At 47.7% G+C, this 12,280-nt stretch overlaps 2 protein-coding genes across 2 annotated transcripts; one reads left to right on the top strand and one right to left on the bottom strand.

Annotated features, from left to right (window-relative positions):
• Positions 1-306: 306 nt before the first annotated feature.
• Positions 307-3,954, top strand: fkrp (fukutin related protein). The gene is made up of 2 exons (XM_037465577.2): positions 307-692; positions 938-3,954. The coding sequence occupies exon 2, from the start codon at positions 1,048-1,050 to the stop codon at positions 2,644-2,646; it is 1,599 nt and encodes a 532-aa protein (XP_037321474.2). The 5' UTR covers positions 307-692; positions 938-1,047; the 3' UTR covers positions 2,647-3,954.
• A 485-nt stretch (positions 3,955-4,439) lies between these two features.
• Positions 4,440-11,425, bottom strand: slc1a5 (solute carrier family 1 member 5). The gene is made up of 8 exons (XM_037465564.2): positions 10,736-11,425; positions 7,506-7,548; positions 7,303-7,371; positions 7,001-7,167; positions 6,647-6,880; positions 6,333-6,527; positions 6,098-6,232; positions 4,440-5,947 (listed from the first exon to the last, which is right to left on the bottom strand). Exons 1-8 carry the CDS (start codon positions 11,272-11,274, stop codon positions 5,704-5,706), a joined length of 1,626 nt encoding a protein of 541 aa, XP_037321461.2. The 5' UTR covers positions 11,275-11,425; the 3' UTR covers positions 4,440-5,703.
• Positions 11,426-12,280: the final 855 nt, after the last annotated feature.

The following is a 12,280-nucleotide window of genomic DNA, read 5'->3' on the forward strand; positions in this document are numbered from 1 at the left end:
TTGTTATCAACTAAGCGGGCATACAAAAAATGTGAATTTAAACATCCTGAACCATTATTAATACAAGGTCATCTATATTTCATGGCAAAACCATTAGATGTAATGTCCCATGAAGACAATAATTTGTTTGCATCAATAACCACACACTGACAAAACTGTGTACTTTATGTAGAAAATACGTATTTTCTTTAAAATGACTAGAGATTACATGATCATGTAGGAATACATTTCAACAAAGCAATAGTAATTTGCTATTGTTGCGATTTTTGACCAAAGCCCTTTTATTCTGAAGGATCCCAGCAGGAAGTCTTAGCAAACACGTTAGCTTAATAGTACATTTGTGCCATTGGTTTTCATGGTTGGGCTCGAGTTAAACTACACAGTAATGAAATACTCTTGAGTCTTTTCTGGACTCTGTGAATTTCATCTAAAAATGACGGACACTCGATTTCAACCACAACAGCGCAATTATTAGCTAACAGTGCAGATTTTCTCCGTGTCCTGATGCGCGTTTGCTCATATGCTACCAGAGCTGGCTGAGATGGACCACCATGGAAACCAAACACCCCATAACACAACACGGTTGATAGGCTTAACGATTCTCTATGCCTCCAATAGCATGGCTCATGCACAGCGCGAATGGCGGCAAATAATTGCCTTGTAAACAAGAAAATAGATGCATCAAAATTGAGGTGAGTCGTGGTCGTGAATTTCACCAGTCTGTTATATTTGCTCGAGGACGCAGCTAACGTTAGTTCCTTTTATTAAGAGAGGGATTCCTTGAGTTATTGTTGTCCTAAATCAGAGTACTCCAGGTCTCTCCCTTATTTTATGAATTACATTATACTCACACAGTCGAGGTTCTTTCATACAGCTGTTATAACCATGGGACTCAAAGCTCAATGGCGCCACAATGCTCTTCTCTTGTCCTTCACAGGTTGTCTTCAACTCCTTAATTCCTCTACTCCATCACAAATGGGGACATGAGACCCACCGCTGGATTTCTTTAACTGACAGAGACCGCAAAGTAAAACACACCCTGTTGCCATGCGTATCAGTCTCTGCCAGGGCCTGTTGACCGGTGCCATTGTCCTCAACCTCCTCATTCTTTACTATGTGTCCCGGGCTCAGCAGCAGATGATGGACAAGAGGAAGGAGCTCGGCAGGGGCACGAGGAGGGCGGCCCTCCCGGGCTCCGGCCTGAGCGGGGGCATCGGGGCGCCCGTGGGCGCCGGCAGGGAGCCCGGAGGGGTCGGGGGTGAGGCGCGCGGTCGCGGCCCGCGTGTAACTGTTCTTCTCAGGGAGTTTGAGTACTTCGAGAACTACGTCGGCGACGTGGCCGGCTCCTTCCTCCGCCAGAGACCCGAGCTCCCCTTCCTGGCTGTGGCGGACACCGCTCCGTACCCTCCCCTGGTGCTTCCGGAGGGGGCCCGCCTCCTGGTCCTCACCCCCAGCCCCGACCAGCCGCCACAGGCTCACAGGCCCGAGTTCCACGTGCAGACGGAGTTTGTGCTGCTGGTGCCCGACGGGGTGGAGTTGGAACAACCTCGGGCGATCGAGAGGTTGATCAGGGAGTTGGAAGGCGAGGGCGGGGGGCCCGTCCGGCTGGTAGCCGCACCTGTGCTGGCCCGGTCGGCCGTGCAGTGTCTCCACCTGCGGGTGAACCTCAGAGAGTGGACGGCCACCTACTCGACGGCGGCGTCCGGGAGCAGCGGGAGCGTGTGCTCGGCCTTGCAGGGAGACGCGGTGGTCCTCCTCCGCAGCGAGGATCTTTTTAACCTCTCCGTCCCCGTGGGGCGGCCCCTCTTTCCCTCGCTCTTCGTGCAGACCGCCTTGAGGGGGTGGAAGGTCAAGCTTCTGGAGAGCCCCTGTTTCGCCGCGAACCACCGGCCCCTCTTCGGCTCGGCCCACAACCAGTGGAAGGCTGACACGCGACTGAAGGAGGCCACCGGGAGGCTCATGAGGAGCTTCGGACTGAAGCGCCTCCTGCTCGCCGACGGTAAGGAACAGTGGTACGGCTGCAGCAAGGAGACGCCCCGCTGCTTCGGCACGGTGCAGGGGGACACTCCGGACTACCTTTATCTGGACCGCTGGACACCTCCCTGCTGTCTGCGTGCTCTCAGGGAAACCGCCAAATATGTTATCAAAGTCCTGGAGACCTCTGGTGTGCGCTACTGGCTGGAGGGGGGCACTCTGCTGGGCGCCGTCCGCCATCAAGACATCATCCCGTGGGACTACGACGTGGACCTGGGCATCTACCTGGAGGACGTGCCCAACTGCGACCACTTGAAGAACCTGGACTCCGGCTCTCTGGTGGATGCCAACGGCTACGTGTGGGAGCGTGCAGTGGAAGGAGACTTCTACAGAGTGCAGTACAGCGAGGCCAACCACCTGCACGTCGACCTGTGGCCCTTCTATCCCCGTAATGGCGTCATGACCAAAGACACGTGGACAGAGCACAAACAAGACGTGGAGTTCCCGGAGCACTTCCTGCAGCCGCTGGTGCCCATGTCCTTCGCCGGGGTCACTGCCTACAGCCCCAACAACTACCGAGGCTTTTTGGAGCTCAAGTTTGGAGAGGGGGTTATTGAGAACCCCCAGTATCCCAACCCCTCCAAAAAAAGGCTCGACAGAAGCAAATTATGAGCGATAGGGACTCGACGGACGGTTTAATTGGATGAGGACACAAAATAATTGAATTCCTTTTTTTTTAACTGCCTAAAAGAGATTGGAAAGCTAAATGCATTTCAATTTTACCACAGCAAAAACTTTATTTTCATGCCATGTCAGATTAGTTTTTGGGTGCAGAGTCTAATGCTTTATCTTCTTTGTATTGTTTGCAAAGGGCATGAAAGCCTGAAATATTTAAATTCATACGGAAAATATTTACTCAGGCAAATATAAAGGAAGCAAGACCTGCTTTTACTACATGGTGTACTAGATCTGTATGTGTTGTACGGTATAGATATGCCTTCTGTACAGATGGTAAATCATTTTAAATTAATATTTTAATTTGATGTAAGCTGCTATGTGCATTTTTAAGTATTTATGGTTTTGAACAGAAATATTAGTCTTTTTTTACTTTGATGCATTGATTTGTACCGTTTCTTTGAGGTTATGCAGTTAATGAATATCTGTGTATTTTCATGCCTTTTGGTACCTGACAGCTGTGAAATGAATAAACACACAGAAAAATTGCTCCCAAGCCATGGAAAAAAACTTTAAATATGAACTTGGCTTAATTATCTTAGATTCAGATTTATCAAAGAAACATCTTCCAAAAGACAAGTATCACATACACCAATCCATGAACTAGTAAAATAAAGCAGTTCTGACTGAGGCTACATTAATGTTTGAAGTTTATTAGCAGCACACAGTGAATGCACTAGAGATGTAGTATGTCTATTTGTCCACTAGGTGGCACCACTAACATAATTCAACACAACATAAGCTATAAGTGGTTTGATCCATCTGTCTGAGGATTTAATAGGGAGACAAACCAGAATGCTGCTCCTTTGTACATCACACTGCTTCTGTATTGGAAACTAGCAGTTGAAATCCCTCATAATAGGTTGGCATGCAGTTCAAATTAGCCACTGCACATCTTTATGCTGCACAAATATTTCCTCAGGTGTGCTTTTTAATAGGATAAGGATCTGTACTGCCGACTGTTGATTCTGAAGGCCAAAATAAAAGGATAATACAGCATCCTAAGTAAGTTGCCATCCCGCTTGCACCCAGTGACTGAAATCAGTAAAACAACGAAACCCAGTGGCCAACAAACAGTGATCAGATGAAGCCAAATAATAAAAAAAATGCCTTTATTGCTTAAACCCCCAAGGAGAGCAAATTCAGACTAACCAGGAAAGGATTTTAAAAGAAGCAGCCCAACTGCAATATCAACAGCCAACATGTGAAAATACATGCTTTTGGGACAAACGTTAATCATCTTCAGGATGATTACAGTTTTACTGTTCCAAAGAAAAAAAAAAACATTAAGTTGCTAAGCAGTTTTGAAGCGATGGTTTACAATTTAGCAACGTCCTTTGATATAGGAGTGTAGAAACGACAGATGTTGATTATGAAAGATGACAGTCCCGCAGATGTTGATTATGGGAATTACTTCTAAACTAGTGCCATGTACAGCTTTTAAGAGTTGGGTTTACAGTGGTCTTTTTTTTTTTTAATTGTATACAACATTTTTAGCACAAAAGCAGGTAATTTGGTACAGCTTTAAACAGTTACAGATGATAAACATTCAATAGTGTAACTAGCTAAACATACATAACATGTGATGCACACATGTTATATCCAGTACCGGACAAACAAACATTTGGACACAGTTCCTCATTTAATTGAGAAAGCGTGGCCACAGTTGACTACATCTAGGGTACAGTTAACAACTCATACACCATAAAGCCTTAAAAAAAAAAAATCAAGTTTCATTAACAGACCTCTACAAACTGCAGAAGAGAATTTCAAGAGTCACTAAAGAAGCAACTTGTACACAAATCTAGATGCTGACTCACAACTTAAAACACCAATAAAACAAACTAAATAAAGCCCTTCACCAAGGAGCTATTACAAGAAACCTTGACGCTGGCAAAAAAGAAAAGAAAAAAAGTGGAGTTACAAGTCCAAAAATTGTCTTAAATAACTTTGGATTTTCATTCTGGAAATAAATATGAATTTAACAAATAATTTATTGAGGCATCACCAATGGCTTACAATAGGAACCCCACAACCCAAAACTTCTCATTTATGGCCATCACATCCACACAAGTTTTACGTCACGACTTAATTAAATCCTTCAGACCATAAGAGTCAAAATGGTCACTGGTGATATTCAGTCAGCTTTGTACTAAATGACTTCTTAGACACATGAAGCCACGCTCGTATTTTAAACTAAACAAATGCTACAGACTGTGCTTTAAAGCCCGTTTGTAACAAAAGAGCAAGGGCTTTGAAAAGGTAGGCTATCACACATACACACAAATGTTATTCAAGGTTAGCTGGAGTTTACTTTTTCACGCCTTTTTGTGGAGTCGGCGTGATTTTTGGTCTTGCGAGTATTGAGTACAGTCTTTAAGCCGTTGTTAATCCTGAGGTTGCATCGATGTCTATCAGAAAAGGCAGAAAGGCTCGGAGGTTCATCAAGTAGCCCAGCATGTTAACCCATGTGTCATTAAGAAAAACAACTCCATTATTTAGCTTTGGGCAGTTACAAGAATTAAAAAATGTTTATACCTTTTGTTACAGACATTGTAAGCCATTTATATGCAGTATTGACTACATGTAATGTCCAATATGACAAAATACATAGTTTAAATATATGTGGATACCATCTATATGAAAGTGGCCATAAAATGCAACAATTTTCTCACTAAGACCATACATTCCTCAATATTTCCTGTAGGAGAACATTGAAATAAAAAATAAAAAAATCGGGATGGAGAATATAAAAACTGTCTTTGTAACATGGGCTGGGTGCAGCGAGCCGTGTGTGGTCCTCCCCAACTTCTCAAGTCAGACATCGTCACGCGTTGCACCAGAAAGTGGACAAAGGGCTAAATGTCCGTTTACAACATTGGTGCCAATAAGTAACAAATGTAAAAACAAAAAAGAAAGTTTGGGGGTTTTGCAGGGATGTATAAAATAAGTCAGAGTGTCATTGACTGTCAGCAGCTGGGTCACGTGACCAAATTACGCGTCACCGGCCGCTGACGCCTGAGCACTTCCTGCACCGTCCCTGTACCGCTTCTCAATGAGCGGCGAGCGCTCGGGGGCCGCCGCCGGGAGCCCGTCCAGCCGCACTTCGCTCAGCTCTACTGCCGACTCCTCCTCCTGCTGCTGCTGCTGCTGCTTGGACCCGCGGTCCACAAAGTGCTGCAGGAGGCCCGCTCCGAAGGCGTCGCCCTCCACATTCAGCACCGTGCATGTACGGTCACTAAAAAGGAGAAAAAGACAGAAGGGATGACGGGTCGAATATCGACAACAATGTCGCCAGGGAGCACAGTGCACCTGGCGTAGGCCACATCGGCTCCTGGCCTGCAGCGCTCCGTCAACGTGGGACACAATAAAAGGGCGTCACACTCACACGAGCCAGTCCACAGCCAGGATGAGCGAGATGTCATTGGTGGGCAGCCCCACCGCCTCCAGGATGATGGCCAGGGTCAACACACCGCCAGCAGGTATGCCTGCCGCGCCAACACTTGATGCTGTAGCGGTCACGCTAACACAGAGAGGGGAGGAGGGGGGGATGAGTGACTTAAGTGTAAAAGTCTACACACAGCATCCAGCCGGGTGAACCCGGTGGTGGCGACGGGACTCACAGGATGGTGAAGACTTGGATGAAGTTGAGGGAAGTGTTGTTGAGCTGCGCGATGAACACGGCGGCCACGCACTGGAAGAGCGCGGCGCCGTCCATGTTGACGGTGGCGCCGATGGGCAGGATGAAGCGGCTGATGTGCTTGGACACGCCGTTGTTCTCCTCCACACACTTCATCATCAGGGGCAGCGTGGCGGAGCTGAGAGACAACGGGCCCGCGTGAGCATTCGCACAGCGGAGACAAGCGAGCGGGGTGGGGTGGGCTTTTTTTTGTTTTTTTAACGACAGGACGTCCTGTCAGAGGAGGGACATCGTTACCTGGAGCTTGTTCCGAAGGCGGTCGCCAGAGCTGTAAATATGCCCCAGAGGAAGGTGTACGGGTTCTTCCTCGTTATGACGAAGTAGATGCCGGGCAGCACGAGGAGGCCGTGGATGGCATGTCCGATGACACAGCAGGCGATGTATTTTCCCAGGCTGGCGAACAGGTTCCCAACATCCTCCATTTCCACGATCTTGCCAGCTACAAGGAACATGATCCCAATGGGGGCGTACCTGTGGAGAGGAGGGGACGCCATTAGACAACTACGGTCCTGGAGGGCGGCTCGATGCTTAACCCGGAGCTCCATGGGGGGGTTTCGTTCAAATCCCTCCCAACATGCAGGGTTTCCTTACCACATGATCCAGGAGACCAGCACCATGGTGGCCTCGTTAAAGGAGTTGAAGAACTTAATGAGCAGCTCCCCTTCCTCGCCCAGCTTTCTCAAAGCCACGCCAAACACGATGGCAAACACCACCAGACCCAGAATGTTCATGCCGTCCTGGTCTGTCCCGAAGGGCACCTGGGGAGACACGCGAGGACGCTCCGTCAGGACGAGGGAAGTCGCACCAAGCCAAGCTTTGTAGAAGATTAGACGCATTTGGAGGGGGGGGGGGGGGTTGTTTAGGGTGGACAGCTAGAACATTCGTTTGCTCACCTTCTCCACTGCGACAGTCAGGTTTCCATCCGTGCCATTTTTGGTAACCAGCTTGTAGCTGGTCGCGTACTGGTTGGGGAAGAAAGGTTGTTTTTTTTGTTTTTTCCCCAGTGGGTTCACGTCACACAAGTAATCTAATGTAAATGTTACCGTCGCATCGTTTCAAACCAGAACTATCAATCAAATCAAAGTGCAGTGCTTACTGATTGAAAGGCAGCAGCCACCAGGTTGGAGGGAAAGAGGTTTCTGTGTGGAGAAAAAGATTTAAACAATGCTGTCAATGTGTGTGTGGTCCGTGTGGAGCAATTATAGAAATGTTATTTCTCCATCTGCTCATTCAAAACAAAAACATTATAAGCTATACAAAAAGGACACATCGCCCACGAGCCTAGCTTCCGTTTAGTACCAATTGGGATTGGGACACCCCGTGGACATCAGCGATAGTTCAAACAGATGGAATCACAAGGTTGATCATGCGGAAATAGCTGAAAGCACTCAACTAATAAAGCCCGTCTTATCCACTCTTGCTAAATGCTGGTGTGTCAGCAATTCTCTGCTAACAAGTACACACATTGGTACTTAGTTCCCACAGTAGATTGTGCCTGTAAAGAACTCTTTGACCCACCTGAGCATGATACGGGCATTTGTAAAGGTGTTGTAGTAATAGGGCATTAACTTATAGGGCATTAACATGTGACAGGGCAGCGTCAAACAGACCAGGTTATGCTGCAAAGACACAACAAAAAGGGCTGTCGATAATCAGCCGATAATAAAACGTCATTTGGATATTCAAATGGCTTTGCGTTACAAACAATTCTATTCAACCGCCTGACTGTATAAAGAAGTGCATGTTTTCATTGGGCGCTGGGCATGGTGGCGCTGGTCTGTACTGATCCACACACCGCCGCGCCATGTGTGCACACGGCAAAACGCCTCGAGCTGCAGCCTGTGCCGAGCCGCGTTGTTCGCGTTCACGTCAGCGCTTCTGAAAGACGTCGATGAGAGCAGCACCGTATCGTTTCGCATAAATAATGCAGAGCTGAAACCTCGATGGATCGACTTTAACTTCATTGCCATTACAGGCAAAAAAAAAAATATATTTTATTGGAAGGTAATGTTTATGGTTAACATCCTTTAAAAAAAGGGGGTTCTTAATGAGAGTTGTGTTACATTTTTATTAGTTTAGTTTCCGTCATCACAAGCTCGTACATCTCTTTTGGTTTTATTCCCAGAAGCAACAAAGATAAGGAATTTATTTTAAAAAATAAAATTAAAAAAATAAAGTAAAATAAGAGAATTCTGAAAGGTAAGTGGCTCATGTAAAAGTAACCTCCTCCTCCAAAGAGACTCACGCTGCTTTTGGTTTGTGAGATCTCATTCTAAAGACAATCCTACGTAAATCCAGCCTTTACCTTCACAGGGTGAAAAGAAAAGGATGAAAGTTAGTAAAACGGATCACATACTCTTGAGCAAACCATCTAATAAAAGTACTGCCGATAAAAACAGAAAAAAGGTAAACGTCGAGAAATCAATTGTGCTTAGCCTCAAGCATTTAACAACTTCCTTGTAGCTCAAAAATAAAACCTTGGCATTCAACTGGAGGCGAAGACCAAACAAAAGCAAATAGGATACGTCAATAAGGACGTGAAGGCTGACGTGTGGTCTTTTACAATCATGTCCGGACAGTGGCAGATAAGCATTTAACAGAGTGTGCCTCTGTACAACCAATGTGCTATTATTAGCCTCCGGTGAGCAACCCTTTCTTAGAAGTCTCTTGGCTAAACTAATGAGGATCCCAACTGCGTGGGAGCGCTGGAATGAGACCCTTCGGTCTTCTGACCCATCACGATACGTTGGAAACGTGTGCGCTGGGTTCTTGTGTCCCGCACGGGACGAGCATTACGGACTTGTCTGCAAAATTGTGAGGAACATAAAAGACGGGTACAATAAGCACCGGACTAGAAATACAAGAAATACGGAGCAAACGTGCAGTCGTTGCGTCGCGTTCAGGAGATTCCAACAAGTGAATTGCACCGCTGCACTGACGCCAGAGAGGAGAGAATGACGAGCTGAGAAAATATTAAATAACCTATCTGTCCAGACCAGAACCTGTTATGTAAGGGGGAAAAAAAAAATGTTAATCCGTAAATGGTTACGTATTGCCCGGTTACTCTTTTATGCGAAAAGGCCAGGTCACACTGCTGGAGGAGGAGGGAGGGTCAACGTTTGAGTTTCTATTAACACACACAAGTCACGTAAAGCGCCACTGAATGCTTAAACTAACCAGGACTCACACAATTGAGCCCCAAGTATATAAAAAAAAGTTTTAGACAACAGTGACTTAATGTTAAAGGTATTTTTTGTATGTCCCTCGCAAAAAAAAAAAAAAACTTTCCCTCACTCCCCAGTTTGAAAAGCAAAAATAAGCAGATAGTGGATTTTTGAAGTTTGTATGGGAGCCACTTAAAAGAACATGAGGCGGACCTGTGCTCGGCCCCACGGGTCCGCGTGGCAGCGTGTTTACAAAAGGTTGCGCGGTTCAATGCGCTTGAACTGTAGAGTACACTAATCTAATGGATACATGTTTACTCAGATGAAAGCCCCCCCCACCCCTCTATCGGTTTTTGGTGTTCAACAGAATAGAGAAGCCACCGAACTCGTAACCTGTTTTACTGGAAATTCAATAGATGATGACGCTGTGTCATTGGATGTTAACGCCTCACTACTTCCTGCACCCCCCCCCCTCCCTCCCTGTTGCCGCCCTTTGAGGTGACACAGGTCTCAGGTCAGTCTCATGGCTGTGAGCATTGGGAGGAGTGTGTGTGTGTGTGTGTGTGTGTGTGTGTGGGAGGGAGGGGGAAGAGACAGAATTGTGAGGCATAGACTCCTAAATAGAGGCTTGGAATGGATACACTCTGTTCTAAAAAGAAGAGGAGGGGGGGGGGGGGGGGGTCATCAAATGTGAGACTGGTGGGCAAAGGCCACTGACCCGTCCAGGTCCGAGACAACATACGTCTCTGCCACGTGTCTCGTCAGCCAAATTAAAAGCGCGGAGCTGTGCAGACTTTTATTATAACACACACACACACAAGGAGAGCACCCGGCGCACAGCCCACAAGGGGGGGGGGGGCTTCAACAACACGTGGAGTTAAGTCCCACCACGTGGCCCGCACTACAAAGATAGACACAACGTACAACCACAGTAGTGGCACACGTATGGTTCCTCTAGGGCGTCGCACACGTCGGTTCAAGGCGGGCGTGCTGTTCAGCTGATGCAACGGCTGCGTGTCATTACAGCGCCAGAAGCTTACCTAGGGGGGGGGGGGTAAAAGTGTGCCTTAGACTTATTGGTGGAGGCTAAATTTACACGTGTACCCAATTAGAGTAGAGTTACGTCACTACGAAAACAGCAGCCCAGGCGGTTCACGCTCACCTGATCAAATCCAAGAAGGAGTCGATGACTTCTTTGGCGACGGGCACGTCGTCGCCCAAGCCCTGCACCTTGGGTTTGGACAGGGTACCCGAGCCGGGGGTCAGGATGAACGCCATCACGACCCCGATGGACGAGGCGATCAACGTGGTGACCAGGAAGAAGAGCATGGCCCAGCCGCCCAGTTTACCCAGGGCTTTGGGGTCGATGCTGGCGGAGCCGGACACCAGGCTGCACACCACCAGCGGGATGATGATCATCTTCAGCAGCCGGATGAGCAGCTCGCCGGGGAAGCCCACGTAGATCACCTGGGTGCGGGTCAGCGTGGCGTTGCGCACGCCGAGTCCGATGAAAACGCCGACGATGACCCCGGCCACGGTGAGGATGACCAGCAGGTTGGCCATCACGATCCTCTTCACCCGCTGGGACAGCGGCCCCCGGTTGCCCTTGTCGGGGCCGCTCGTCCCGTTGGCCAGGGGCGCGTCGAGGTGCGCCTCGCCGTTGGAAAGCTTCCGTTCCTCGATGTCCATCTTCTCGGCCATAGTGCAAATAGATATATAGATATATCCAAAGAGCGCGAGACCCAAACTGTTGTTAAAGTGGTCGGAGCGACTTTTCGCGTTGCCGTCGCTAGTTATCTGCTTCCTTCTCTCACACACACACGCGCGCGCGCGCGGAGCTCCTTTGGTCAGCCCTACTTATGAGAGAAGGCAAACCTGCCCCCAACCCTGTGACGTAGGGCTGGGCGGGGTCAAATGGCACTGTAGCGTCAATTATGTAAAGGCTGACATGGACATGTAAAAGCTGTGGGCGTGGTTCTTGTGATTCGGTGTGTTTGGTATCTGAGGATGTGTGCGTAAACGTCACGGTGATCTATTTTATTTGGTAGAGTTTATACGCACCTTTTGGGAAGATGTTTAAAATATACAGTGCATCCGGAAAGTATTCACAGCGCTGTACTTTTCACATTTTGTTATGTTACAGCTTTATTCCAAAATGAAATTCATTATTTTCCTCAACATTCTACACACAACAACCCATAATGACAAAGTGAAAACTGTTTTTTGCGAATCAGTTAAAAATAAAGAACGAAAACTTAACATGTACATAAGTATTCACAGCCTTTGCTCAATACTTTGTTGAAGCACCTTTGGCAGCAATTACAGCCTCAAGTCTTCTTTGGTAGGATTCCACAAGCGTGGCGCACCGATTTCTGGGCAGTTTCTTCCATTCTTCTTGGCAGAACCGCTCAAGTTGCATCAGGTTGGATGGGGAGCGTCGGTGCCCAGCCATTTTCAGATCTCTCCAGAGATGTTCAATCGGGTTCAAGTCAGGGCTCTGGCTGGGCCACTCGGAGTTGTCCCGAAGCCACGCCTTTGTTTGTTATCTTGGCTGTGTGCTTCGGGTCCTTGTGTTGGAAGATGGACCGTCGCCCCAACCTGAGGTCCACAGCGCTTTGGAGCACGTTTTCATCGAGGATGTCTCTGTACATTGCTGCATTCAGCTTTCCCTTAATCCTGACTAGTCTCCCGCTGAAAAACATCCCCA

Source organism: Pungitius pungitius, chromosome 3, assembly GCF_949316345.1.
Source record: "Pungitius pungitius chromosome 3, fPunPun2.1, whole genome shotgun sequence".
NCBI classification, from domain to species: Eukaryota; Metazoa; Chordata; class Actinopteri; order Perciformes; family Gasterosteidae; genus Pungitius; species Pungitius pungitius.

Coding starts and splice junctions, on each gene's coding strand:
- fkrp (XM_037465577.2), top strand. CDS start 1,048: ATGCGTATCAGTCTCTGCCAGGGCCTGTTGACCGGTGCCATTGTCCTC.
- slc1a5 (XM_037465564.2), bottom strand. CDS start 11,274: ATGGCCGAGAAGATGGACATCGAGGAACGGAAGCTTTCCAACGGCGAG. Junction 7,549..10,735: donor TCCTTCTTGGATTTGATCAG/GTGAGCGTGAAC, acceptor TTCTCCACACAG/AAACCTCTTTCCCTCCAACC. Junction 7,168..7,302: donor TGACTGTCGCAGTGGAGAAG/GTGAGCAAACGA, acceptor GTGTCTCCCCAG/GTGCCCTTCGGGACAGACCA.